The sequence below is a fragment of the Leopardus geoffroyi genome, chromosome B3 (genome assembly GCF_018350155.1).
Source record: "Leopardus geoffroyi isolate Oge1 chromosome B3, O.geoffroyi_Oge1_pat1.0, whole genome shotgun sequence".
NCBI classification, from domain to species: domain Eukaryota; kingdom Metazoa; phylum Chordata; class Mammalia; order Carnivora; family Felidae; genus Leopardus; species Leopardus geoffroyi.
Window position 1 is genome coordinate 101,610,623 of NC_059337.1, and position 24,473 is coordinate 101,635,095.

The following is a 24,473-nucleotide window of genomic DNA, read 5'->3' on the forward strand; positions in this document are numbered from 1 at the left end:
AGAGAAAATTCCTTATTCAGGGAAGAACACAGCCTGATTCCTGCAGCTGAGCACGCTGGAAGGAGAGAGCCGTTCTAGAGCAGGACATCAGAGACAGCCTCACTGAGGAGACACTCGGGCTGGGAACTGAACAACAAGAAGCCTAGCCTTGTGAAGATCTTGCAGCAGAAACTCTTCAACACGGGGAACAGCGGATAGAAAAACACCCAAGGCAGGAATGAAGATATTTGGTGGTTAAACAACAGAAAGAAAACCTGTGTGGCTGGCATCCTGTTAACAAGAAGAAAAGAGGCCTGAAGTGTCCTCAGAGAGATGGGGAAGGGCCCAATTGTGCAAAAGCCTTGTAGCGTTAAGATCTGTGAGACAAAAGGGGGCATTATGGTTAAATAATTTGAAGAAGCATCACTGGGTTGACCAAAGTTAAGCAGGTTTCTCCCTGTGAGACTTTCAAGGGTTTTACAATGTGAATATTCATTGTAAATTTCAAAGAGGGTAATGTAGTTCACAGGGTTTCCCAAATATATTTGGTCACAACATTCTTTTTTCATAAAAAATCTCTTGAGACTGTTGTTTCAAGGAAAATGCTTTGGGGAACACTGGCCAAAAGCAGGAGTTGACTTTCAGGCCAAATCTAGCCTGCTGCCTTATTGCTCTACAGGCCCTGAACTAAGAATAGTTTTTATATTTTTAGTTTTTATATTTTTAGACTTTTATATTTTTAGCCTGGGTGGCTCAGTCAGTTAAGCCTCTCTCTCTCTGACTCTTGGTTTTGGCTCAGGTCACGATCTCATGGTTTGTGAGTTCAAGCCCCACATCAGGCTCCGCGCTGATAGCATGGAGCCTGCTTGCGATTCTCTCTCTCCCTCTCCGTCTGCTCCTCCCCTGCTCATGCTCTCTCTCAAAATAAACAAAGAAACTTAAAAAAAAATAATTAAAAATCAAAAGACGAATACTATTTTATAACATGTGAAAATAATACGAAATTCAAATTTGTGTGTTCATGAATAAAGTTTTACTGGCACACAGCCTCGTGCATTTGTTTACTATTCTCTGTGGCTGCTTTTGTGCCACACTCGCAGAGCCGAGGAGCTGTGACAGAAACATGTGGTCAACAAAGGTGAAACACTTACTATCTGGCCCTTTACAGAAAAAGCTTGCCAACCTCTGGTCTAAAGTGTCTGTTCAGTTACTTTGACTATAAATCTTCATTTGGACTTTGGATGATAGCCACAATTTTATATTTTAGAGTAAATATTTATCAAGAAATGTCCTATTCATACCCTGTTGCTTTGGCTTTTATGTTTATTACATTTTGTCATGATTTTTATTTAAACCTCTACATACCAGGGCATCTGGGTGGCTCAGTTGGTTAAGCGTCTGACTCTTGGTTTCAGCTCAGCTCATGATCTCGTGGTTTTGTGAGTTGGGGCCCCACATTGGGCTCTGCATTGACTCTTCAGAGCCTGCTTGGGATTCTCTCTCTACCTCTCTATCTCTCTCTGCCCCTCCCCAGCTCACACTGTCTCAAAATAAATAAGCTTAAAAATTTTTTAAAATAAAAGAAACCCTCTACATATCAAACCTAGTTTCTTTACCTTTAATGAAGGTCAATTTCTTAAGTAGTCTGAATGTGTGTTTCTTCAACAGGTTGGGTAACAGGCAATTCAATTTTCCTATACTTAAAAACATGGTTAACTCTTCATTTTTTTTATGTTTATCTTTGAGAGAAAGAGAGACAGTGCATGCACGTGAGTGGGAGAGGGGCAGAGAGAGGGAGAGAAAGTACCGCCGAGCAGGCTTTGCACTGTCAGCCCAGAGCCCCACAAACAGTGAGATCATGACCTGAGCCAATCAAGGGTCAGACATTTAACCAACTGAGCCACCCAGGCGCCCCAACATGGTTAACTCTTTACTATGTTTAGATATTCTAAAGATTGGTGTGACTTACACATCTCTATTAAATCATTTTTGCATGATATGCATTTAACCAAGTAGCATTTCCTAGTAATTCCTTTACCTACACTTATTGCTTCTAATTTGTCAGGTGTTGAGCTCTAACAGTATCTTAAACCTATTTCTCAGCTATCTGCTTATTTCATTGATCCCTTTTTCTGTTGATAACCTTAGAAAGGAGCTTCTTATGATCGTCATTTTGTAACATAAATTTATATCTGCTAAGGCCAGTCTACTATTATTACCCTAAAACTTGAGGGAATATCCTTCCCCACTCATTAACCCATGTGAAGATCTTTCAAGTGCCATAAAAAACGTTCAAGGAGATTTTCGTGTTGCATTAAGTTAACCTCAAGGGCATTTTCCTGTTCATCATAATTTTCCCACTGATGGCCAGGCTTCTACTTATTTGCATAGCTATGCCTTTAAAAACAAACAAACAGACAAACAAACAAAAACAACAACATCCCAGCATTACAATACTGGGATGCAATCAATTCTATGTAAATGCATGTTTGTCTTCTGAGCAGCTTACTTTTCTGGTTAAATTCTGGGTTTTTATATTTAATTATGTATGCACAACCAGAATACATTTTTACATATCTTATTCTAGGGAAAATAGAAGCCCCTTCCTAATTCACCCCCATCTGGTTATACTCCCCTCCCTAAAGCCATGCTTCTCTTAAAGAAGCCTCTAAACTCTGTCAATGGGTAGAACAGTGCAGAAAAGACCACAGATAATTTTGTCCTGCTTGCCATTGTCCTTCCTCTAGTATTTCTCTAAATTTGCTGTTCTTAAAGTCACCATGGCTTCTCATACAACATCACTGATCTTAGGGAGATAGGGCAAGATTTAGATTCTCCCACAAATACTCAAACTGCAATAGTTTCAACTCAAAATCACAATTTGGCTTCTAGCGGCAAATGTTTTATATTTTTCCAATTGCCCCTTGTGACTGACAGAGCTTATTAAAAGCCTGGTTTCTTCCCTCAGATCCCTGTGACTAACCTCCCAATTTGGAAATAATAAGCACATTAAAAGAAGCACTGGTAGATCTCATGCTAATTTGAACCTCAGAGGGTCCAATCTTCCAGAATGCTGAAAAGTCCCCTGTATTTACAATGGTGGGTCTCTAAGGTAGAGCATATTTGGTTAAAATAAATTATGAGCTGGTTCTGGAGAATCGTTAAGTGACAATCAAATAAACAATAACCTACACAAAGTGGAGGCCCTCGGAGACTGTGATTTAACTGCCTGTATGACTTTGAGTAGAACAAGCAGGAGAGCCAAGTGACAAACATAATACCAAGATAAATTTGTAGCATGCCCAATCAGGCTGTCATCGATATATGGAAAACCTCCTCTTTGCCTTATTTGTTTGTTTTTTTTTTTTTTTCTAATTGAAAATAAAATTTGATGTCTGTAAAAAAGAGGAGGAGGCATGTGAGTGGGGTTTGTTTGTTTTCCTGGGGTTTCACCTGCAAGTCCACACTAAACTGGCCAAACTAAGCAACGATGCTAAGCAGACCTGTCTTCTCAACAACTATTTGCTAAATCCAACAACTCTTCCATCCGGAAAAACTGCTCAATCTCAAGATAGATAGTGAGCAAAAGAGTCTGAACTTTTGGAGTTTAGGGGAGGGGAAAGGTTGATCAACCCCACTTAGCACACTCCTGAGTTGTGAAAGACTGTGGGAAAACTGACTCTCCCTGTTAACGGTCCCCACCTCCTCCTTTCCAGCGAAATGGAATGCTTTGCTATGCAAATTATGAGTCTGATCCCAGAGGAAGTGAAGGACCCAGGATAGTAAAGGAACTCACCTTTTGGAGATAAATTAACTCTTTTAAGGAACCATTGAACAAATTACTTCTCCATGCTCTAAAAGTTCTCTTAGTGCCCTAAAACCTCAAAATCACCTGAGATTAGTTTGCTCCTTCAAGGGTCAGGCCTCCTAAAGAATGAGTCCCATTGGAAAAACATCTTTTGTCTGCCCTGGTGAAGGTACACAAAAGAAGCATGTGGAAATCACTCAGCAACTCGACATTTGTGTTTGACCCCAACCAACTGGAATCTGGAGGTTGCAAGTGTCAAGGTCGGTTCTGAGCCCAGTAACCTAACTGAATAGGTTTCAATTTGGTAATTACTGTATTTCCATCATTCTACGCCCCTTTCCCATCAGCCTCAGCTCCCAATAAAACCAGTGCACTAAGTCAGGGCCAGAAAATGAGGGGCGCACGTTGAGTCCCGTAGGGAATTGCTCAACCAATGACTTCTGAGTATATGAGACAGAGCTCTTTAGTATGTCTTTCATTGTCTGGGTCATAACTGACTTTCTCCAGAGAAGGAACATATTCCCAAGACGATTAAATCGGAGAGGTACAAGTCCTCTAGTATAAAATTGTCTGAGTCCTAGATGTCATTTTTTTAGGATACTTAAAGCACACAAGGAGCATTCTGTTTAGTACTGGGACCACAATAGTTGAGACTTAATGAAATCAGGAAGAATCTTAATGAAATTTGGAAGTGATGCCCATGCCTCTGCTATTATGGCCAGGCTGCTTAAAATTACCTGAGGTAACTATGTAAGCTTTATACCCAACCTACTTTCACAAAGGAGGGAAGGTGATCCACATTAACATATATATATATATATATATATATATATATATATATATATATATATATATATATATAAAATATGTTTGAAATCCTAAATATGTCATGGTTATTAAATTTTCTTTAAGAAAAACAAGACAGGGGCGCCTGGGTGGCGCAGTCGGCTAAGCGTCCGACTTCAGCCAGGTCACGATCTCGCGGTCCGTGAGTTCGAGCCCCGCGTCGGGCTCTGGGCTGATGGCTCAGAGCCTGGAGCCTGTTTCCGATTCTGTGTCTCCCTCTCTCTCTGCCCCTCCCCCGTTCATGCTCTGTCTCTCTCTGTCCCAAAAAAAATAAACGTTGAAAAAAAAAAAAATTTTTTTTAAAAAAAAAAGAAAAACAAGACAAAATAAAAGCTATGTGACAACATGTAAATATATGAACAAAGGCTGAAAAACAACATAGAAAAACATAAATAGTTGTTTTAGGATGATGAGGCTACAAGCAAATTTGCTTTCTTATAAATTTCTTTAAAATATTTAAATACAGACTAGAAACACTAGAAGGAGGAAAGACATGGTTGCCTTTAAGCAACTAGAATGAGATATTACAACTGCACATTAAATACCTGAGTCTGAACTTTCTGGTGGGAAGTTCATGCTTTGAGTTATATAGTGCCCACTGAACCACTTGAAAAGGGTTTATAAGTCAGTTCTCGAAAGATACACCTTTTTCTACTTTGGAATCCTAGATGAATTTAAAGAATATTGGTATATCCATAACCATACCTGTTATTAGCCTTGAAAAACAACACTACATTTTCAGAATAATCAATAGACATCTAAGCCTAACTGAATTCAATAAGAAATTCTTTCCTCTCTCTCCCTCTCTCTCTATCTCTCTCTCTCTCTCAGAATGTGCATATCTCTGGACTCTTCACCTGGGTCCTACCTTGTTTTTTTTTTAATGTTTATTTATTTTTGAGAGAGAGACACACACAGAGCGTGAGCGGGGGAGGGGCAGAGAGAGAGGGAGACACAGAATCCCAAGCAGGCTCCAGTCTCTGAGCTGTCAGCACAGAGCCCGATGCAGAGCTCAAACTGTGAACCTCGAGATCATGACCTGAGCCAAAGTCAGAGGCTTCACCAACTGAGCCATCCAGGTGCCCCTCACCTGGGTTCTATCTTAATAACAAACTGCTTTGATGACAAGGATTCAAAATTAAATCAGCATAAAGCTTAAGATGAACACAGTTATACATTTTCTCAACTGAATCCTGGCAACTATGTGCGGGATGGAGTCAGTGGCTGGTACCAGAAGGACAGAGAAACAATTTCAAAAGTAAAGAATAGAATCCGGTATTTTAAACTTTCGATCAGTATGCTTTGGATCCTCAGGAAAATTATCTGCTGGCCATGGCTTTAGTTAGTAAAACCGAAAAAAAAAAATACCGCTAAAGTAATAACTATGAAACTATGCAAAAACAGAATCTATTTGCATCCTGGTGAGGGGCTCAAGGACTTGGGGGGGGGGGATTGTCTTATTTTAAATATTGCTGTTGGAAAACAAGTCATAAGACGTCAAGAGAGATCAATATCTTTTCTTCAGAAACTGGCAACAGCGACTGAAAGCCAGGCTTAAGAAATTCTCATTAGTAACATAACTCAGCAAATTATGGTTCCATCTTGTCCTCTTTTCCTCAAATTTCACACAGTAAACATTTCTATAGAAATGAATCCTATAGTGTTATATTTTCTGAATAGTTTGTTCTGAAGAACAAACAACATTTATATTTTCACTCAGGGTTTTCAGAGAAGATTTTGAAGAGACAGAAAAAGCGGAGACAATTGGAACTTGCTTCAGTTAATACCTTAAGTGAAGTGACTTATTAACACTAATTTCAAATGGCTTCCTCAGTGAACAATTATTGTAATTTCTTTTTCTAGAATTGACTAAATGTTGCATACCTTGATTTTTTTATTTTTCAAATTTTCCAGTATTTTTTTTTTTAAATATTAGAGCAATTGACAATTTTTCCTAAAACCAGCCACTTTGCCTCACTGGTAACCGCTGCAGTTTTGAATCGTTTATTTATTCTGCCACTAAGTGTTGAAAACATGGGGAAATGGGGCCACTGGGGCCACATTTCTAACCACTCTGAATTGATTTCCAGTTTTCAGGATTGTGCTAGTCTATCTCAGATAATATGCCTGAATAATTCTGCATGAATTCTACTTTGGCAGTCCACCAGCTAGCCTTAAATTCCTCCAGGGAATACTAATAACTTTCTGGTTCTCAGGTAATGTAAGGACACCAACGTTGCTTTTGTATTATTCTTTTCATTTAAAAATGAGAATGCACGTACATTTTACACAACCTGCTGTGTGTTGAAGACAAAGTACCATTGAGCACAAACAGCTTGGAGACTTGGGCCTCCAGCTTATTTTCCTTGATTCAGCTTTGGGATCACCATTATGAGCCCTGGCCTTTGGGTGGTGGGTGAGGGTTTGGGCACTGTGGGTCCCTGGGAGACCCACAGGCCGAGAGGAGACCCGGCAAGCATTACGGCTTTGGCATCTCGTTTCTCAAAGAAATCAGTCAACCCATTCTTGAACACCATAGGCCTTTCTGTTTTCCTTCCTTGCACTGGGGAGGTAGGGCATAGAGGCAAATCAGCTGGACCCCAGGGTTCTGTACACCCCAAGGAAGCTGAGAGGGCATCTTGGGGGACACACATGCGGGTCCAACCCCCTCTGTCAAGTGGGTCGTTCTCACTCACCCACGCTGCCAGTCTGTCACTCCAAGATGTGGACCCACTCTGCGCAAAGTAGAGCGTTGCTTCCTAATTTCTGCTTTCGGCTGCCCACGGAAAATGCCTAAAGATCTCGACCCTTCTTAGGCGCCTCCACCCGGGTGAATTTCTCCCCCAGACTCCACCGCTCCGCATGGCCGCTTGACCCCATTTCACATTAAATGTGCCGAGCACACGCCCTTAGGACCTGGGTGCACTAATCAGATCCATCTGTCTTTGCAGGGCTTCACCTGAGCGCCCGGGGCCCCGAGCGCGGCTGAGCTGGACGGGTGGTCGGGTCGGGTGGGGGGACCTGAAACCCACAATCTGGCTAGGAGGCTGAGGGGACGCAGCCCGCAGCGCTTCTCCGGCGCAGCCGCCGAGTGCACCGTCCAGTCTTCGGCGGGGAGGACGCCCCCTGGCGCCCCCGCCGCCGCGGACCGGGGGAGCTCCGGGAGCAGGCGCGGGGCGGAGCCTGTCGGGCGGGATCTTGACGTCCGTCCAAGGCCGGGTGATTACTGGGGGCTGCCAGCGCCGCGGCCGCCCCTAGCCCTCTCAGTGTGGTGCTGCCCGGCGGCAAGGGGGTGGTGGAATGAAGCATGGTCAAGACAGAAAACAAAGTCAGCAGGTCACCTGGCAGGTTCTGAGCGAATTATGCAACGGAGCCGGGGGAATGTGTGATGCGTTCCGGGCCCCTACCCCCTTCCCCTTCCCCCTTTTTTTTTCCTTAAGCTCCTCGGAAGCCCGTTCTAGTTTAAAGGTTGGGCCGGGATCGACGGAGGATCTCTTCTGATGTGGTTACGACTTTGCTGAACTCCTCAAGAGCGATTCTCCCACCCCATCTTTCTTCAAGTAAAGGGAACATTTCTTTGGGAAAAAGAGATGGGGGGGGGGGGGGAGGGACGGGGTGGCAGGCTTGATCCAAAAGCGAGGCCGAGAATCAGTCTACAACTTCCCTAAAGTACTGGATCGAGCATTAGTCCAAGATAGAACACTGTACCCTAAATTAAATCATCTCCACACACATTCAATTCCTTATCTCCCTGGGCCTCAGGACTATGACTTCAAAATTCTGCCTTTAAACAGAATTTAAAGAGTTAAAGCTGGCCATAGCTCGTTGTTCTTCATGCTAACATTTGTGGCATTAGGACTATTTTGTTAACTAGGTATATGCAATTCACAGAATTTCACGGTAAATTCCCCAGACCAAATATTTGGCTGAACAAATAAACAACATTATCCATTCCTGAAAATAAGCCAGTAGAGGGGGGGGGGGGCGGGGTTGGGGGGCAGGGTGGTTGCTAGAAAGTGACCTGAGCCTGGCTGCCACCAGGCTCAGGATTCGCCCTCTGATAATTTGTCCAAGTGCTAGAGATCTGCGGGTTCCTTTCCAATGACACGGACATTTCAGAAAGTTGCTGGAAATCTGGTGAAACAAAACGAGGCCGCCTGAGGGGAACCCATAATGGGCTTCCCCTAAATGATTTATTCGACCTCTATACCATTAATCAAAGGGGCAGCGACCTGGGGGGCTGGAGGAGGGAGGCACATATCCCTCTTTGCAGGGAGTTTTGGAGGAACCTTGGAGTCTTGCTGCCTTTGCCTGGGGCTCTGATCTCCTCTCTCCACCTGCGCTCTCCGGGGAGCTGGGGCTTTGGCAGCCGCTCCACTTCTATTTTTATTGGTTTCCACTAAGCTGCTCCTTTTGGAGGATTGTAGGGCTTCGGTAATTAAAAACAAAAATGAATCCTGCTTCACCCACCCCACCTCCAAGAGCACTGGGAAGAGTTGTGTACATGAATGCAGGGGTGCCCCCCCCCCACCACCACGGCCACTGGTGTGTCTACACCTTCACAAGGGAGAAACGCACTCCTATCAGCCCACCTTACACAGACTATAAAGACAAAGCTTTTGCCCCAAACCTTCCCAGGGAAAAGTACACACATAAGAAATGAACCTACGCAGGCTAAAATTCCAGGGCTTAATTTAGTTGCTGGTGGCAAGTAAGAAAAAGCCAGGGTCTCTTCCTCCGATCCTCTTAGCTTCTATATCCATGTAGTTCTAGGCATCCCTTAACTGAGGGGGACTCACACACATTAGAGTTTTCCTTTTTCCCTTTGGCCAAAAATTGAGCTTTCTCCTTGAAGATGCGTTACTAGATGCATTACTCTCTGCCCCGCTCTAGAAGGGCGAGCACACCCACTAGATGCATTACTCTCTGCCCAGCTCTAGAAGGGTGAGCAGACAGCACCGAGAGGTAAGGGAGCTGGAACTGGACTTCGTGTTGCATATGGGAGAATGTGTTCACAATGCCTACTTAGCAGTTTTGACCCTTCAGTATCTGATCCCTTTGCCACCCAAGCCCAATCTGTTAGAATTTTAGGCCTTCGTGTGGGGAATAGAAGGACAGGGGGCAAAAGCCAAGAGACATTGGAGGATTCCACCACTGTGGTATATTAAAATACTGGTCACCAAACTTTTCAAAGGTAAGGCACATTTTTTGTTCTATTCAATAAAACCCACTTCACCCCACCCCACCCCACCCCAAAGCCTGTCAAAACAAACGCGCACACACACATACACATTAATATGTGAATGTACAAATTAGTTTTGGTTTGAAAATACATCATCGGTGCCTATAATAAATGGAAACACCCTAGCTATCATAAAACTGCAGTGGGAATCATTCCTTAGAGTTGAGACTCTACCCATCACACTCAGCTGGGACGCACCTCTCACAGGTGAGCAAAAACAGAAGATGTACAAGGAGCCCAAATCTGAGTCTTTAATCTGGCCTACTCCTTTCATCCCACTGTTTCTCCAAGGCATGTGTCATCCAGATGGGAGAGGATGCTGCGTCCTTGTTAACATTAAATAGAAATGGAAAACAATTCATCCTGGCAATTACCATCTCTCTACCATCAGTTTACTTCCTGTCCCTCCAACTTCACCACCTCTAGTTACCACCCTCTGACTTCCATCCTGCCCCCAGCCCCTCCTTAACAGGGGGGTTGGAGGGGGGCGGGGGTGGCACATAAATCTCTTTCAAAAGAGATGGGGCAGAAGGAAAAGAGAAAGGATTAAAGAGAAAAGGAACAGTTTACCTTTAAAATAATGACTCATTTTATTTTTTCTTTTAATATGTAGTTATAAATATATTTTGTCAAAATATATGATCAATATGGTCAAAACATTTGCACGTAAAGTCATAAATAAGGTCAAGGTGAATGTTTAGGTTTTTTTTTTTTCCTTTTTTTTTTTTTTTCTTTTTAAAGATAAAAGTCCAGCTATAAGGAAGCAGTCTGTGTAGTGTGTGGGTGAGTGGATGGGAACTTGTGTGTCCCCGAAGACTGCCTGACGTCAGCGGCACCCACATCCCTCTACTACCATCTCTTGATAATTTTTCAGTACCACCTTGTCATACTCATCCAGGTACAGCATGGAGATGGCGCTCAATTCAGTGGGAACACAACAGGCTTTGGGGATACTGGAGTTGACAGAGTTGACCAGAGTCTGCACAATGGCATGGTTGGTGGAATTGAGGTGGTCGGCCAGTGGAAAGGGGCAGTCCCCGTGGCAGTAGAAGGCCTGGTAGCCTGGTGGGGCCACAATCCAATCGTTCCAGCCCACATCGCTGAAGTCCACGTAGAGCGAGTGGCGACGACAGTTCTTATTCTTCTTCCGGGCCCGCTGTGGGTGATGCTTGGGGCTACGTTTGGCCCTCTGGCGTCGGGTCAAGGCGTGTCCTCGGCCATCATGGCCAAAAGTGACCAGGAGGGGCCGGAGCTGGGCCCAATCCCCACTCCCTTGAGGTAACGATCGGCTAATCCTGACATGCTGGCCCTGGTGGGTCCGTGTCTGATGGAGGTGAGTCACCTCAATGGCCAGCCCATAGTTCGGCTGCTTCTCCCGGGTCCAGCGAAGGACCGCAGGGCTCACATCAAAAGTTTCCCACCGTGTCACGTTGTGGTGGACCAGTCTCGTGTCCAGTAGTCGTGTGATGAGGTGCCCAGGCACCACTTCTGCCGGGGGCTTCATAACCTCATAAATGTTTATTCGGTGAAAGCCCTGCTCCCAATCGGGGCCCTGGTTCACCTGCTCCCGGAAGAGTCGAAGCTCTGCGGAAGAGACCACCTCGTTCTCTGGGATGCTGCTGAGGTTAAAGAGGAAACGAAAAGCAGAGTTTTCGCTGGTCCCTGGGATGTTCTCCAAATGTTCTAGGCACCATTGAGGAGGAAAAGAAAAAAAGGGAAAAGGAAAAAAAAAAAAAAAGCACATTAACTTTTTTGAGGGTTAAAAAAATCAAGAAATAGCTTCAGTCAAGAAGCACTGGGTGATGAGTGGTGAATTCTGCTTCCATAGTGGAAGCCTATTTGGGGAAAGAAGCATACCTTTTCATTTGAAGGAGCAGATACACGGGCAGCTAGCAAACCAGCAAAACTTAGCTAGCATGCAGCAAGCACCAAAGACAGAAAGGATCTCCCAACCTCCTTTATATGTCTAATAATTTCCATGTGTCAACTCTTTACTCCACCACCATCAGACTCCCCTTTTAAAGCTCTCTTGGCTTTGTGTACACAGTTTTCTTTACAAGTGGTTATAAAGAAAAAGGGGGGCCAACAGAGCAGAGGCGGGAGGAAACAGGCACACAACTACCCTCTCCCTCTTCTTCCACTTTCGAGTATGTTACTAAACATTTCCCCAGCGATCTTGGAAACACAGAGCATGCCTTGTTGATCATGTTACAGAGGGGAAAATAAATTCCAACACAGTAATGATGCTGGTGGATTAATAACTCAGATTTACTTTGGAAAAGAAACATCCGCTAGGAAACATTCAGATCGGATTACAAGGCCCCTATTGAATAAACCTGACAAACACACAGCTGTAATATTAAATTCAGTAGGTGCTTTGAAAAAAACGGGCAGAAAACCTGGCAGAAAAGACTTTGATATAGCAAAAACACACCGCGGGGGCTAGCCCACGTCTGAGTGGTGTCATTCCCTTGCCCCCGAAACCCCTCCCCTCTGTCTCTAAAAAATAAATTCAGCCACAGCTCTTGGAGGTAAGCAGCTCTGTTCCCGGCCTCCAGGATTTGGGGCTTTGATGTAACCTGAACTCTTGTCCCCCAGGGCTTCCACTGTCCCACCAACCAGCCCTACTAGCGCCCCCCCTACCCCCCTCCCCCCGACCCCCACCCCGCCACCGCCAGACTCTCCTCTGGGACTGACCTTCGTGGTGGAAGCTTCTCACGGTGTTGGCCCTACTGGCGGGGCGCTCAGGGTACTCCAGCCCGACGCTGTGGGTCTGCTCTTCCTCCTCCTCCTCCCCAGACTGGAGCCGGTAAAGATCCCGCATGTAATCTGGGATGACGGCGCTCTTGCTAGGCTGCGGCCGGCGGCGCAGCCCGAACATCTGCAGAAGTGTAGCCTCGAAGTCCCGCAGGAGCTCATGGCTCTGCCCTGAGCGGCGTCCTCCCGCGTGGCCCTGAATCTCGGCGACTTTTTTCTTCCCCGTCTCAGGTATCAAACTAGCATGGCTCGAGCCTCCTAGCAGGACTTGGCATAATAAAACGACCATCAGCATTCGGTTACCAGGAATCATGGTGTCTCTGGGGAGGGGGAGGAGGTGGAAGGTTAAAGAATAAATAAACACCGATAACTGGAGAAATAGAGATGTCTCTGCATATGCATATAAGGCTAGCGATGGAGGGTCAAATGTAAAACAGGTCAGAAAGATCAAGTTTGTGTCTTCTCCCTCACACACCCCCACCATCAGCAGCTGCAGCCATGCACGGCCTGAAAGTAGGAATTGCCCTGTAATTACTTGGTCTAACTTGTTTACAGTCAAATAACCCCAAATCAGATAGCCTCCATCCTGTTAATCTTTTTTTGTCCCAACTGCTATCTGAGCCATGATCTCAGCTTGGTTTCTTCAAAGATAAACAGTTAACATTGAGGGGGTAAGAAAGGGTGGGGGAGGGAGAACTATAATGCCACTGCTCTCCACTTCAGACCTTCAGCCTCTCTCCCTCTTCCTCCACACACCCCCCACCCCCTTCTTCCTCCGCCTTCCTTCCACAACTTCCAGCTGGTTCGGAGCGGGAGGGTGGGCGAAGACACTGGGCGGCAGGGTCCAGAGGCTGAGGCCGAGGTCGTGGTCTGGGAGCTGACCCAGTGACTTGACGGTTTATTTTACTGTGGCTGATGAGTTTGAAATGCCCAGCAAAAAGCATCTGATCACGCCCGCTACTCACTCCCAGGAAAGCAGGGGGGCGGGGGAGTGGGATGATTCCGAGAGAGACCTCTGTGACTTTTGACAAGCAGCTGGGAAGCCGGGAACATGCACAGGGGCACTAGGTGCTCCCCAGTTAAGTGTGCGTGCGTGTGTGTCTGTGTGTGTGTGTGTGTGTGTGTGTGTGTGGTTGCCCAGAAGGTACAACCCGGGGCTGAGGACCTTTCATCTCTTTAGCCCCCTCTTGCTCCCCTTTCTTGCAACGCACCCGATCTGAGAGCGCGAGTGGGAGCAAGCAGCACTTTAAACAAAACCGGTACGCTCAGAGACCCGCGGCTGCCCGGCCAAGAAGAAAGCGACAGCGCTGCCAGAAAGCGGAGTGTGAACTCTGGAAAAAAGGTCCGACGGGAGGGACACAAGGCGAGCAGGGGTGGGGAGGGCAGAGTGAAATCCCAGGAGGGGGGAAGGAAGAGGTGTCTACTCACTGACAGAAAACAAGGCATATAATAACAGTCCATGATTCTTGACAGCCAATCTTGAACAAACTTGCTGGAAAGGCTCAGAGGAGCTGCGGCAGTGCGTTGCTCTGGATGGCACTACGGAATGGCTCCTAAAATGAATATTTGAATATAATGAGACTCTGGCGCAGACAGACTCTGTTTTTCTTCCAGCCCCTCTGAGTCACGTGAACGCAGAGGGCCCGCCCCGCGCACGGAGGAGCCCGCCCTTCCCGCAGCGGGCGGCGAAAGGGCCCGCGCGCCCTCCCCCCGCGGCCCCGCCCCCTCGAGGAGAGGCCAACCCCCGCGCCGGCCGCCAGAGCAGCCTGCGGTCCAGGAGGAGCTCCGGGCGGCGCTCGGAGCAGCCCCCGGCCGGTCCCCGGGAGCAGTGCGCGGAGGAGCGAGGTCCTCGCTTCTACCTGCGGCGTTCGGTGCAGCGGGCCGGGCCCTCGCCCCCGACCTGAAGCCGGAGGATACGGGCTGCGCCTCTTGGCGCGAACTCGGCTCAAGTGGGGCCGGGAGCGGGGGCGGCGTCCCGGCAGCTCAAAGCCTCACCAACCGAGGGGCACTTAAAAAGGAAAGCGCTTCGGGACACACAAACGGGCGCGCGCGCACGCACCTCGCCACTTCCTCCCCGGGGTCTCCGCGAGGCCAGATATTTCTTCCAGCGACAGCCGGTCACCCCCAGGCGAACGCCTGCGAGTGCTCAGAGGAGCCAGGCTGGTGCTGGAGCTCCTAGCCCAAAGCTGCCACCCCTGTCACGCACCGGGCCGGAGGGGGGGGGGGGTGTTGGGCGGAGATCGGTGTGGGAAAGTGGGGAGGGAGCGGCCGTGGGGCTATTTTCTGCGCTCCCATTTCGGAGAATCTCCGCACCGCGTCGGCCGGGGGGTCCTCTCCGAGCAAAGCAAATCCCCAAAGAAAGCGGTCGGCGGGCCATTCAAGGCGGAGGGGAGGACTCAAAAGGAGACGTCGCCGCGGAAAGAGCGCATCACAAGTTTCAGGTCTTAATGTCGCTGAGGTTTTACAACTCCCGACCCAGCGCAGAAACGAAATCCCGCTGCGTTCCAAGGAGTCGAGAAAACCGTGAACAGATTTCGGCCTGCGCTCGACCTCTGTGTCTACGTCTCTCCCTCTCTCTCTCTCTCTCCAGATTGTCTTATTTTTGAAACCACCACTCCTCCCCCCCGCCACTTCCTTCCCCCACCCCTTCCTCCTTTGCACCAGCTGCAGAGTCAAAGCAAATATTTCTTCAAGAATTCTACCAACCCACAGCTCGAGGAACTACCGGGATGTCCTGCCTAACGGGAGATGCTGCAGGCGTGGGTCGTTCTGCACTGGGGCCTTTTCGAAAATCTGTCCCGCGCGACTCTGCGTCGGCCCCGGCCCGCGCCGGGTCCCGAGCCCCGGACTCCCGCTCCCGTGGCCACTGCACCCGGCCTCCCTTCCCTGCGGCTCTTCCCAGTTCCAGCCTCCAGTCGTTTCAGAGACGGGAAGCTCAACTTGCCCGCCTCTCTCCCTCAAACTTGGTTTCCTTCTCGGGGGCACTTGCGGGAAGCCTTTGAGGAAGAGTAAGGAATCAAGCTCTTAGCCCTCCCTCCGAGCCCGGGCTGCCCGGCGCCGCCCGGCACCGCCGGCCAGGGTGTGGAGGCCGCGGGCGCCGCTGCGCGACGGTAGGCGCCCCGGGAGCGCCGCGCCGCTTCTTGAGCGGCTCTCCGGTTTTCCTGCTCCCGTGCCACCGCAGGGTCTGACTGCGAAAGGGCTGGGAGAGCAAACGGGTTATTTGAGACGCCGGGAACCCTAAAAAAAAAAAAGCCCCGTGGGAGGAGCTGTAGAAATGGGAAAAGCAGACGGGGAAGAGCAAGTCCCCGCGGGGCGAAGGGCCGGTGGAAGGGGCGGGCGCCCGGGATCCCCGGACAATCCTCTGCCCCAAGGAATCTCCCAGGGCGGCGGCGGGAGCGCGCGGCGCTAAAACCCGGAGGCTGGACCAAGAGCGGGTTGCGTTTCAATTTCAGATTCCGTAGGATTCGTCTCTAATCACGGTTTCCTCCCCAATCCGCCCCCCTCATTTTTTGAAATAAAAAGATAAACGAAAAGGATATTCGTCTCCAGAACTTTTTCTTGGGAGTGGGGGGAGGCAGGGATGCAACTCGTGACGATTGTCCTTTACTTCCCAGCCCGAGTCTTCTTCCGACGCCGAAGTTGGCCCAGAGGTGGCCTCAGTTTACTAAGTCTACGTTTGCGGAGGGGGTGGGGGAGCTTAACGTCTCACAAAGCTTTCAGCCCACAAACTGCGATCTTCACAGTCCATCCACCTAAGCGGTGCCCAGGAAGCGTCGGAAGCGTCGGGCCCGACTCCCGCAGGGAGGGGTCCACAAGGACCCAGGAATCCCAGGGCTCTTGCCAGTCGGCTCTGGGCAAGGAGGACCAGCAAGAGCCTGGGTCCGTAGCGCGTCTCGCCAGCGACTCCCCATGGGCCACGACACCGCAGGAAGACGCGTGCCCGGAGCGCGAGGCATCCTGACTATGGTCCCTACAGACCCTGCACCAGGAAACGATAGGGGAGAGGCTCCTTGGAGGCTGCAAGTTCATGAAAATAGCTTGTGCAGCAGGCACGTCGTGCAGCGGCATATCGCGTGCTCTCAGGGGCTCCCGCCGGCTGGGGGCCGGGTCGGGTGACACTCCCCTCGACGCAGCCCCTCTGGCGGCGCGCAAGATCCGGAGGCTGCAGGACCGCGCTCCCCGCGAGAGAACCAGCCCTGGTTAGGTGTTCTTTCTCCACCTCGCGGTCCCTCGGCCCTCTCACACTCTCAGGACCTCGGAGCCGACACTCCTTTCTCTCCCGGCCCTTCCCGTCCGGGGATCGCAAACGCCAGTGCCCTCGCAACGCGTTCGTCTCAGGACCCCTCAGTCTTTCCCAGCGACCCGCAACTAGAGGCTCCTCTTTTTCCCTTCCCTTCTGCTCCGAACCTATCAAAGGTGGAAATGGCCCGGGGCCGCCGGACGGAGAAAGTGGCCTGGGTAGAGACAGCATAAGACGTGGAAGTGCCTTTCAGCGCCAGCATCCCTACCTCTAGCACCACGGTTGGAGAAAAAATAGGCCACCTTTAGCGGTGGCCGCAGGCTGAGCCCCCCCGCCGTTCCCCCCAAGGATGCTCCCCGGCCCCCTCTGCCCGGCTCCCCTCGCCAGGTAGCCTTGCTCACCATAGGTCCCTTCAGTAGCGGGCTTGCCAGCAGCAGCTCCCGGGGACCTCTGAACGGCTGCAGTGAACCTGGGCAAGGACCGAGGACTGGGGCGCTGCAGGCTCGAGACGGCGCGGACGGGAATCCCATCAGGGAGAGAGGCGAGCTACTCAGCCCCGAGCGGCCGCAGCGTCTCAGGCTCTCGTCCCTCGGCTCGGGTGCCACACTCACCTAGCTTCCGGACAGGGCTCCGCTCTCCTTCCCTCCCTCCCTCCTCCTCTGCCCTCGTGCATCTTCTCCTTCCCCCTCTTTCCCTCGCTCCCTTTCTTTCTTTCCTTCCTCCTCCTCTTCCCCGGCAGCCCCTCCCTTCTTCCCTCCGCCCTCGCTCGCCTCCCTTTCTGAGATGGGAGCCCCGCCCACATCCTCCCATCCAGCCGCCGGGCCTCGCCTCGCAGGCCCGGGTCCCGGAAGCCCGGGCTGCGCCGGAGTCCACAGCTGCTGCCCCGGCCCGGACGGTGCTGCCTCCAGCCCGGGGAAGCGGCCGGGGCTCACCTGGGGACCACGTGCAGAGGTACTAGAAAGCATGCACCGACTAGTCGCCGTTCCTTCCAAAAATACCCATGGGAGTCTGGGCTTCCCCGAGTTTAGAGTAACTGCAGCCCAAACTGATGATTAAAACACTGAGTAATCACCATTTACCCCGAGTAATTAGAGATAATGAAACACCTCTAAAATCAGGTTATGGAAAAAGGAGCTGTTGGATTGGCTTAAAGAGTGGCCTTCCATAAACTGTTAAAGGATTTCCAAACTGAGAAACAGGCTGTGCGCAGAACTGTGTGCGCTAAGAGGTACTTCTTTGGCTATTGAAAGGTCACCTTACTTCCAAAACATTTTTTTAAATCCTTCTTGTGGAAAGCCTTGGCAATGACCAAAACAAGATGGCCCCAATAAACAGTCTGGTTTCCCCTCTGCGACCCCAGGCCTAGCACTTTTGAGGACAGAGGTGGTGTGGAGACAGGCTGGGGCCATGTTTTTACAGTTAGAAAAGTCTGCTTATTGTAACTTAAGAACCACCACAGCAGTAATTTTTGTTGTTATTGTTGTTTATTTGTGGTGTGCCTAGGAATGCTGTTAACCTCAGCAAACTGACCTTCTGAGGAGGTAACAACCACTAAAGCCTTTTTGGCCACAGGGAGACAAGAAAAGATACCCTTTGTTCTGTTTTTAAAGGAAGAAAAAGGGTGAAGAGTTGGCCCTGTCCTACGAGAAAGTGTTAGTAATTGTATTAGCAGGGAGGTGGAATGTGTGCTCTAAAACCTTCCCAAACAGGAGCTACTTTCACACAGTGTCTCTGATGAAGCAGTGCGGGAGACAGCAGCAGCATCCCTCTGGTGTACAAACGCGGAAGGGGAAGGACAGCCAGGTTCCAGGAACTTGCCCACAGCCCTGCAGTAAATCACAGCCTCTGCTCTGGAGTCCTGAGCTAATACTGCAGGGCGGGGCTGAGGGTCACAGCCCAGAGCTCCAGGTAGCCAGGCAGTGCTGGAGGACTGAGCATTTCCTGTCCTGGATTTTTTTTTACCCTGGGATCCATACTAACTTCGCTGTCTCAGCAAAATATTTAGATCTTTACTTAAACAGGTATTGGTCCTGCGTACCTCACTATAAAAACTTTACATTTACACTGTACCTTCAATATTCAGAAAACAGGCACAACTTCCTATGTGGAACACAGATGACCAAGTGGAATTGCACAAAACCAGGGGAACAGCGATGAGGGCAGGGCCAAGATGTCCTGCCATCTTTTCCAAGTTAGGCCTGTGAGGTCTGTTAGCCCCATAATGCCCCAAACAACAAAACAATCTGTATGGCTTTGAGCACTTCCTTTAATTCCCATGGGTCTCAGTTTCCATACCCACTCTCAATTTAAAAATGATTGAACTTTTTTATTGAAATTCGTTAAACATCCATCTTCTTTCATTTTAAATCACTCCTGAGCCCACTTCTTCTAAGAAGCTCTGATTAAACAGGGCAGGGCAATACTACCACCCTGAAAGATGGCCGATAATATACCTCCAGCTTCCAGCATAATCAGAATCACACCCATAAATAATAACAAAATTCAAATTCCATTGAAGAGTTACCTAGTGTCCATCCGGGGGCATTAGGCTCCTTTAGCACACTGCCTAGAGGAAGGACAGAGCAAATGTTCACCACGCCCCCTCAAATAATTAGTATTGTTTTAAATTTTTTTTTTAATTTTTAACATTTATTCATTTTTGAGAGACAGAGTGTGAGTGAGAGAGGGGCAGAGAGAGAGGGAGACACAGAATCCGGAGCAGGCTCCAGGCTCTGAGCTGTCAGCACAGAGCCCGACGTGGGGCTTGAACTCAGAGTGTGAGATCATGACCTGAGCCGAAGTCAGACGCTTAACTGACTGAGCCACCCAGGTGCCCCTTAAATTATGTTTTAACTTTATTTATTTTGAAAGACAGAACACAAGCAAGGGGTGGGCAGAAAGAGAGAGAGAGAGATTCCCAAGCAGGTTCTGCACTGTCAGCGCAGAGCCCTAAGTGGGGTTCGAACTCAAGAACCATAAGACCATGACCTGAGCCAAAACCAAGAGTCAGATGCTTAACCAACTAAGCCACCCAGGTGCCCCTGTTTAGCATTGTTTTAATTATCAATGAAATGTGTTCCCTAATATTTAAACTCAAAAACAACATGATATGCTGTGTTTAAAAGCAGGGCTTTGGGGTGCCTCTGTGGCTCAGTAGGTTAAGCATCTGACTTCAGCTCAGGTCATGATCTCATAGTTAGTGAGCTCAAATCCCACAATAGGTTTCTCGCTGGCAGTGAGCAGCCTGCTTAGATTTCTCTCTCTCTCCCCCTCTCCCTCTCTCTCTCTCTCTCTAAGTAAATAAACTTTAAAAAAAAAAGACTAAAAAAATGCAAGGCTTTATTTTAAGGCATGAGAAAGTGTGTGTGTGTGTGTGTGTGTGTGTGTGTGTGTGTGTGTTTTCACTCAAATGCTTTTGGATAACTGCTATTATCTCATGTGACCGAAGCCTAAATACTAAAATGGCCATTGGCCCACCCATGAGTGTGTGAAACTCACAGTCCAGGAGTTTCTAATTAAGCCACCTGACATACGTTGTTTAGACTCCTATAGGAACCTTTAGATGTGTGATGGAAGAACTCAGCTTCCGTTCTCTCTGGACAACTGTATACCCAGCCCACATTGTATGCAGTGCAAACCATCTATTACCACCTCCCTTTATTCACTCCTCTTTTCCTTTTTACTTCCAATCTCTCGTGCCAAAGAAGAAATCACTCATTGCTTAGAGAACTAAATCCATCACAGCCTAGTGATCAGAGTTGGTGAGGGAAATCAGTCCCTATCTGGAGCTTACTTGTGAATCTTGGTGTTTTTATAGAACATAATATAGCTGGGCCAAATGAAACTGTATCCGTTTGAGTCATTTAGATTAGGAGGAGAAATCTATCGTAGTTCAAGAGTTGACTATTCCTCTTCTGCTGCTCCTGCTGAATGAAGGGCATTTGTTTGGGTTTTTCCTGGAAAGCATCAAGAAAGAGTAGCTCCACTGCAAGCCCTTAGGACAGTCTTTCTCAAGGTGTGTTCCGAGGACCTTAAACTTCAGAACGAGGCTGGAGGTGCTGATAAAATGCATATCTCCCAGCCTTGCCTGGCTCAGATCTTTCTTGCCTGGTACATCTTTCACAAGGTTTCCTGATAATTCTGAGCACACTAAAGCTTGAGAACTACTGTTGTAAAAGTTATTTCATGTAGGGGTGCCTGGGTGGCTGAGTCGGTTAAGCGTTTGACTTCGGCTCAGGTCACGATCTCACAGATCATGGGTTCGAGCCCCGCATCGGGCTCTGTGCCAACAGCTGGGAGCCTGGAGCCTGCTTAGGATTCTGTGCCTCCCTCTCTCTCTGCCCCTCCCCCACTCGAGCTCTGTGTCTCTCTCTCAAAAATAAATAAACAGTAAAAAAAGTTAATGAAAAAAATTATTTCATGTATATTTTCAAGGCTGATAGATACCATTAAAAGGCTGATACCTGGACATTATTAAACAGGCAATGAAGATGCTTGGCTTGTGCTTTATAAGCTGTTAAATATGGTAATTATGGTTTTCCTATGTCCAGAATACACCAAATAGGTCTTCGTAAGTGAAAAGATTTCTAACCCTATTGGTGTAGTGGTCCTTACTTCAAGGTCCTTGATTAAGAACCACATCAAGTCATCAAATCTTTGCCAATTAAGTGTCTGCTGAAGCTATGGAGGGATATTTTGAAGGACTCCCCAGTCTTGGTGACTTAAGAAGCAGTAAGATAGATGAATTGGAATTGGAATTGCAAGGGATCTCTGAAACTTTTCTCTTATTAATTCGTTCTTTTTTCTCGTATTAATATTTGCCATTTGTTACGTATTTGCTGTCTAGTCCTCACAACAACCCTCATAAAATCCTTGTTACACAGAGGAGAATCTGAAATTTAGACAGGTCTTATAAGTCTCTCAAGGTCACAGAGCTAGTAGGTCGGGGACCCAAAATGCAGACCCTGTCAGTTGGTCTCCACCTCCACATACAGTTAGCTGGGCTTGCGGAGGGATGGATCCCCATGGCCCAGCTTCTGAGTAAATAAGTCTTGCCCTGGAGGCTTTCCCAAGGCCAAGGCATCAGCAGATGCTGTATCCTTACAGCATGCTGTTACAGAGAATTTCCGGGTATCTTCCCAGTTCTTAGAAGACAACAAAATCAAGACCCAGAAGCTTATCTCCTCCTGATCTTATTACATAGCCCACCTTAGGGCAAGACTTTATGTGACCTGCCCTGGGAGGAACAAGTTGTGATCTTGAGAAAGAAACGCTTACCTCTGCTGGGTCTCAATTTCCTCATTGTAAAATGTGAGGACTGACCAAGTTCTTTCTCAGGTCCCAGGATGGAGAAATCATATATCTACTAGTTAAAATCATGGTCAAATGGCTTCACCTCCAGAGTCTTGGGTTTTCTCATTTATAATCTGAGAATAACAATTTCTATTTCTTAATATTCTTACTATAAGCATTAAATGAGTTCATGTAATAAACTGGCAGGCATAAAGTGCTCAGCAAATATTAGCTATTATTTTTCTTCACAAAGGTAATGATTACAGGAGCAAAGTAGGTGAAGAGTCACTCTGGTGCTGAGTTTTATTTACTGTTAGTGATGCGCTTTTTAAAGGAAGGGGTTATATCTCACATTTATTTTATAATCATTAAGGGTGGACACATCTCAGGTATTGATTCTATAAATCCTGTTAATGTGAATCAGCACTGCACTGAGTTAACACTCATTATGGTTTGAATATATAGATCTGACCCATGAACAAATCTCTGCAAAGATGACTAGTGGCTGTCAAAGTGGACAGGCGTTAACTACTGAGAGCAAAGAAATAATAGGCTAGATGACATAGCTGAAACATTTTCCATCTCTAATTTTTCTGATCTCTGACGTCTCTGACTTTTAACAATTTTTCTCTCTGCTTCTTTTTGAAATGGAAACCCATTTCCTTTACCCTGGTGTGAAGAAGAAATGTAAGCCTCATTGCCAAGTCTTCCTTCTCTGGTTATTTGAGACTGTGGTCAACCCTTGATACACCTCACTCAAAGCTAAATAATACTAGATTCTAATATTTTCTCATGAATAAAACAAACTGTAATACTATTTCAGTTTCCTGTGCCTTAAATTATTGTCTTGCTACTTTCTGGAATACAGTTCTTTTTAAAAATTCCTTCAAAACAGACCATCAAATATGGACAGAGAATTCTAATCAAGACCCCAGAGAGATCAGACAGATGAAAAGACTGCTTTTATGTCTTAACATATTTAACATGTGGATGGCAGACAGGGCATGGATATTGAAATTTCTCTCTTTCCAAAGAGGATGGCATGGCAAACAATGAAGGATATTTGGCTTGCTGTTTTAAGCTTCCCCTGCTAAAAAGTCATCAACTATACCCACTTGCTTCTATAGCAGAGATGCTCTTTAGAAATAAATTATTATGCAATGTATCGAGAAGGTTAAAACTTTGGAAATTTTCTATCTCAGCATGTACATACTCTCTTTCTCTCCCTGTTGTACCTTAACGGCGTGACCTGGATGAAAATGCAGTGTCACTATGGCATGAGCTTTGGAAGCACGGACATCACCCTGTACCAAATGAGTTGTTATGGTTCCCCAACCAGATGTCAATTGGGCAATACCATCTAACATTCTCTCCTCAATTCAAGCTAATAGCTTTCTACCCTTTTGCAAGGAAAGTTTTGTCCAAAGGAATATGTGATTCCAGTATTTTTTCTTGTACAAATAAAACTTGGGTGTGTTTACAAATAGTCTAAATATTGCATGAGGGGGGAATCCTTTTCACCAATATCCCCCTCAAGAATAAATGTATATCATTTGTAACCCTTCAGGGATTATGTACAGATAGAACAAACATTCAAAAATGCTTGTTAATGTTCACTTTGTGAACATTCATCAAGTTGTACCATGAGATTTGTGCACTTTTCTATTCGTGTTATATATCAATAAACGTTTACTGAAAATATCCTTTTGAAATCATTCCTTAACGTTACTTTCTTTGACCATCGTCTGAAGCCCAGAAGAAAGAGACAACGTTTCTTGTCACCTCAGGTAACCAGGGGGTCGGGAAGGGCAAAGCTAAGAGAAGCACCATCTATAGTTCCATGGTGGCCACAGCGCCAAGGAAATGGACTTGTGGCTTCAGGGAATCCACTGTGGGGCCTCCCAAAGAAGAGCAGTTGAAGCAACCAGGGCCTGGCCTCTGGGGAACAGTGCTGCCCAAGATAAGAGGGCAAGATACCTGATGTGCCCCTGCACTCTTCTGAAGCCCAGGGAGGGCCAGAACGGCTGGGCCAGAAAAGAAGCTCCTGAAGGCCTGTGCACTTTGGACTTAGCTCTTCCCCTCCCTGGCTTCTCTGGCTGAGAGGCTCCGACAGGGCATTACAATGCGTCAGTCTTGGGGGGAAGGGGGAGGGAGGCAGGGACAGAAGTGCACTAAGCCCAAAGAAAAAATAACAGCTCTGGAGAAAGAAATGGGCTCCATCTCCAGATTCTGGCAGTCCTAGGCTTGGGGACTAGGCTGCAGAGACGGGCTGGGGACCGGATAGTAATGCAGAAGACGGGGCTCCGAAG

The 24,473-nt window shown here is 47.6% G+C and overlaps 1 protein-coding gene across 2 annotated transcripts; it reads right to left on the bottom strand.

The window, feature by feature from the left end:
- Positions 1–10,440: 10,440 nt before the first annotated feature.
- BMP4 (bone morphogenetic protein 4) lies at positions 10,441–17,558 on the bottom strand. Of its 2 annotated transcripts, none has more exons than XM_045451005.1 (4): positions 17,274–17,558; positions 14,061–14,185; positions 12,573–12,952; positions 10,441–11,558 (listed from the first exon to the last, which is right to left on the bottom strand). In XM_045451005.1, the coding sequence occupies exons 3-4, from the start codon at positions 12,943–12,945 to the stop codon at positions 10,702–10,704; spliced, it is 1,230 nt and encodes a 409-aa protein (XP_045306961.1). In that variant the 5' UTR covers positions 12,946–12,952; positions 14,061–14,185; positions 17,274–17,558; the 3' UTR covers positions 10,441–10,701. The 2 variants fall into 2 exon arrangements, with proteins under 2 accessions (XP_045306961.1, XP_045306960.1); XM_045451004.1 differs by having other exon boundaries at positions 12,573–12,899; positions 17,484–17,545.
- Between the last annotated feature and the right edge of the window lie 6,915 nt (positions 17,559–24,473).

Coding starts and splice junctions, on each gene's coding strand:
- BMP4 (XM_045451004.1), bottom strand. CDS start 17,545: ATGCACGAGGGCAGAGGAGGAGGGAGGGAGGGAAGGAGAGCGGAGCCC. Junction 14,186..17,483: donor GAGCCCTGTCCGGAAGCTAG/GTGAGTGTGGCA, acceptor TATTCATTTTAG/GAGCCATTCCGTAGTGCCAT. Junction 12,900..14,060: donor ATATGCCTTGTTTTCTGTCA/GTGAGTAGACAC, acceptor TATTATGCCAAG/TCCTGCTAGGAGGCTCGAGC.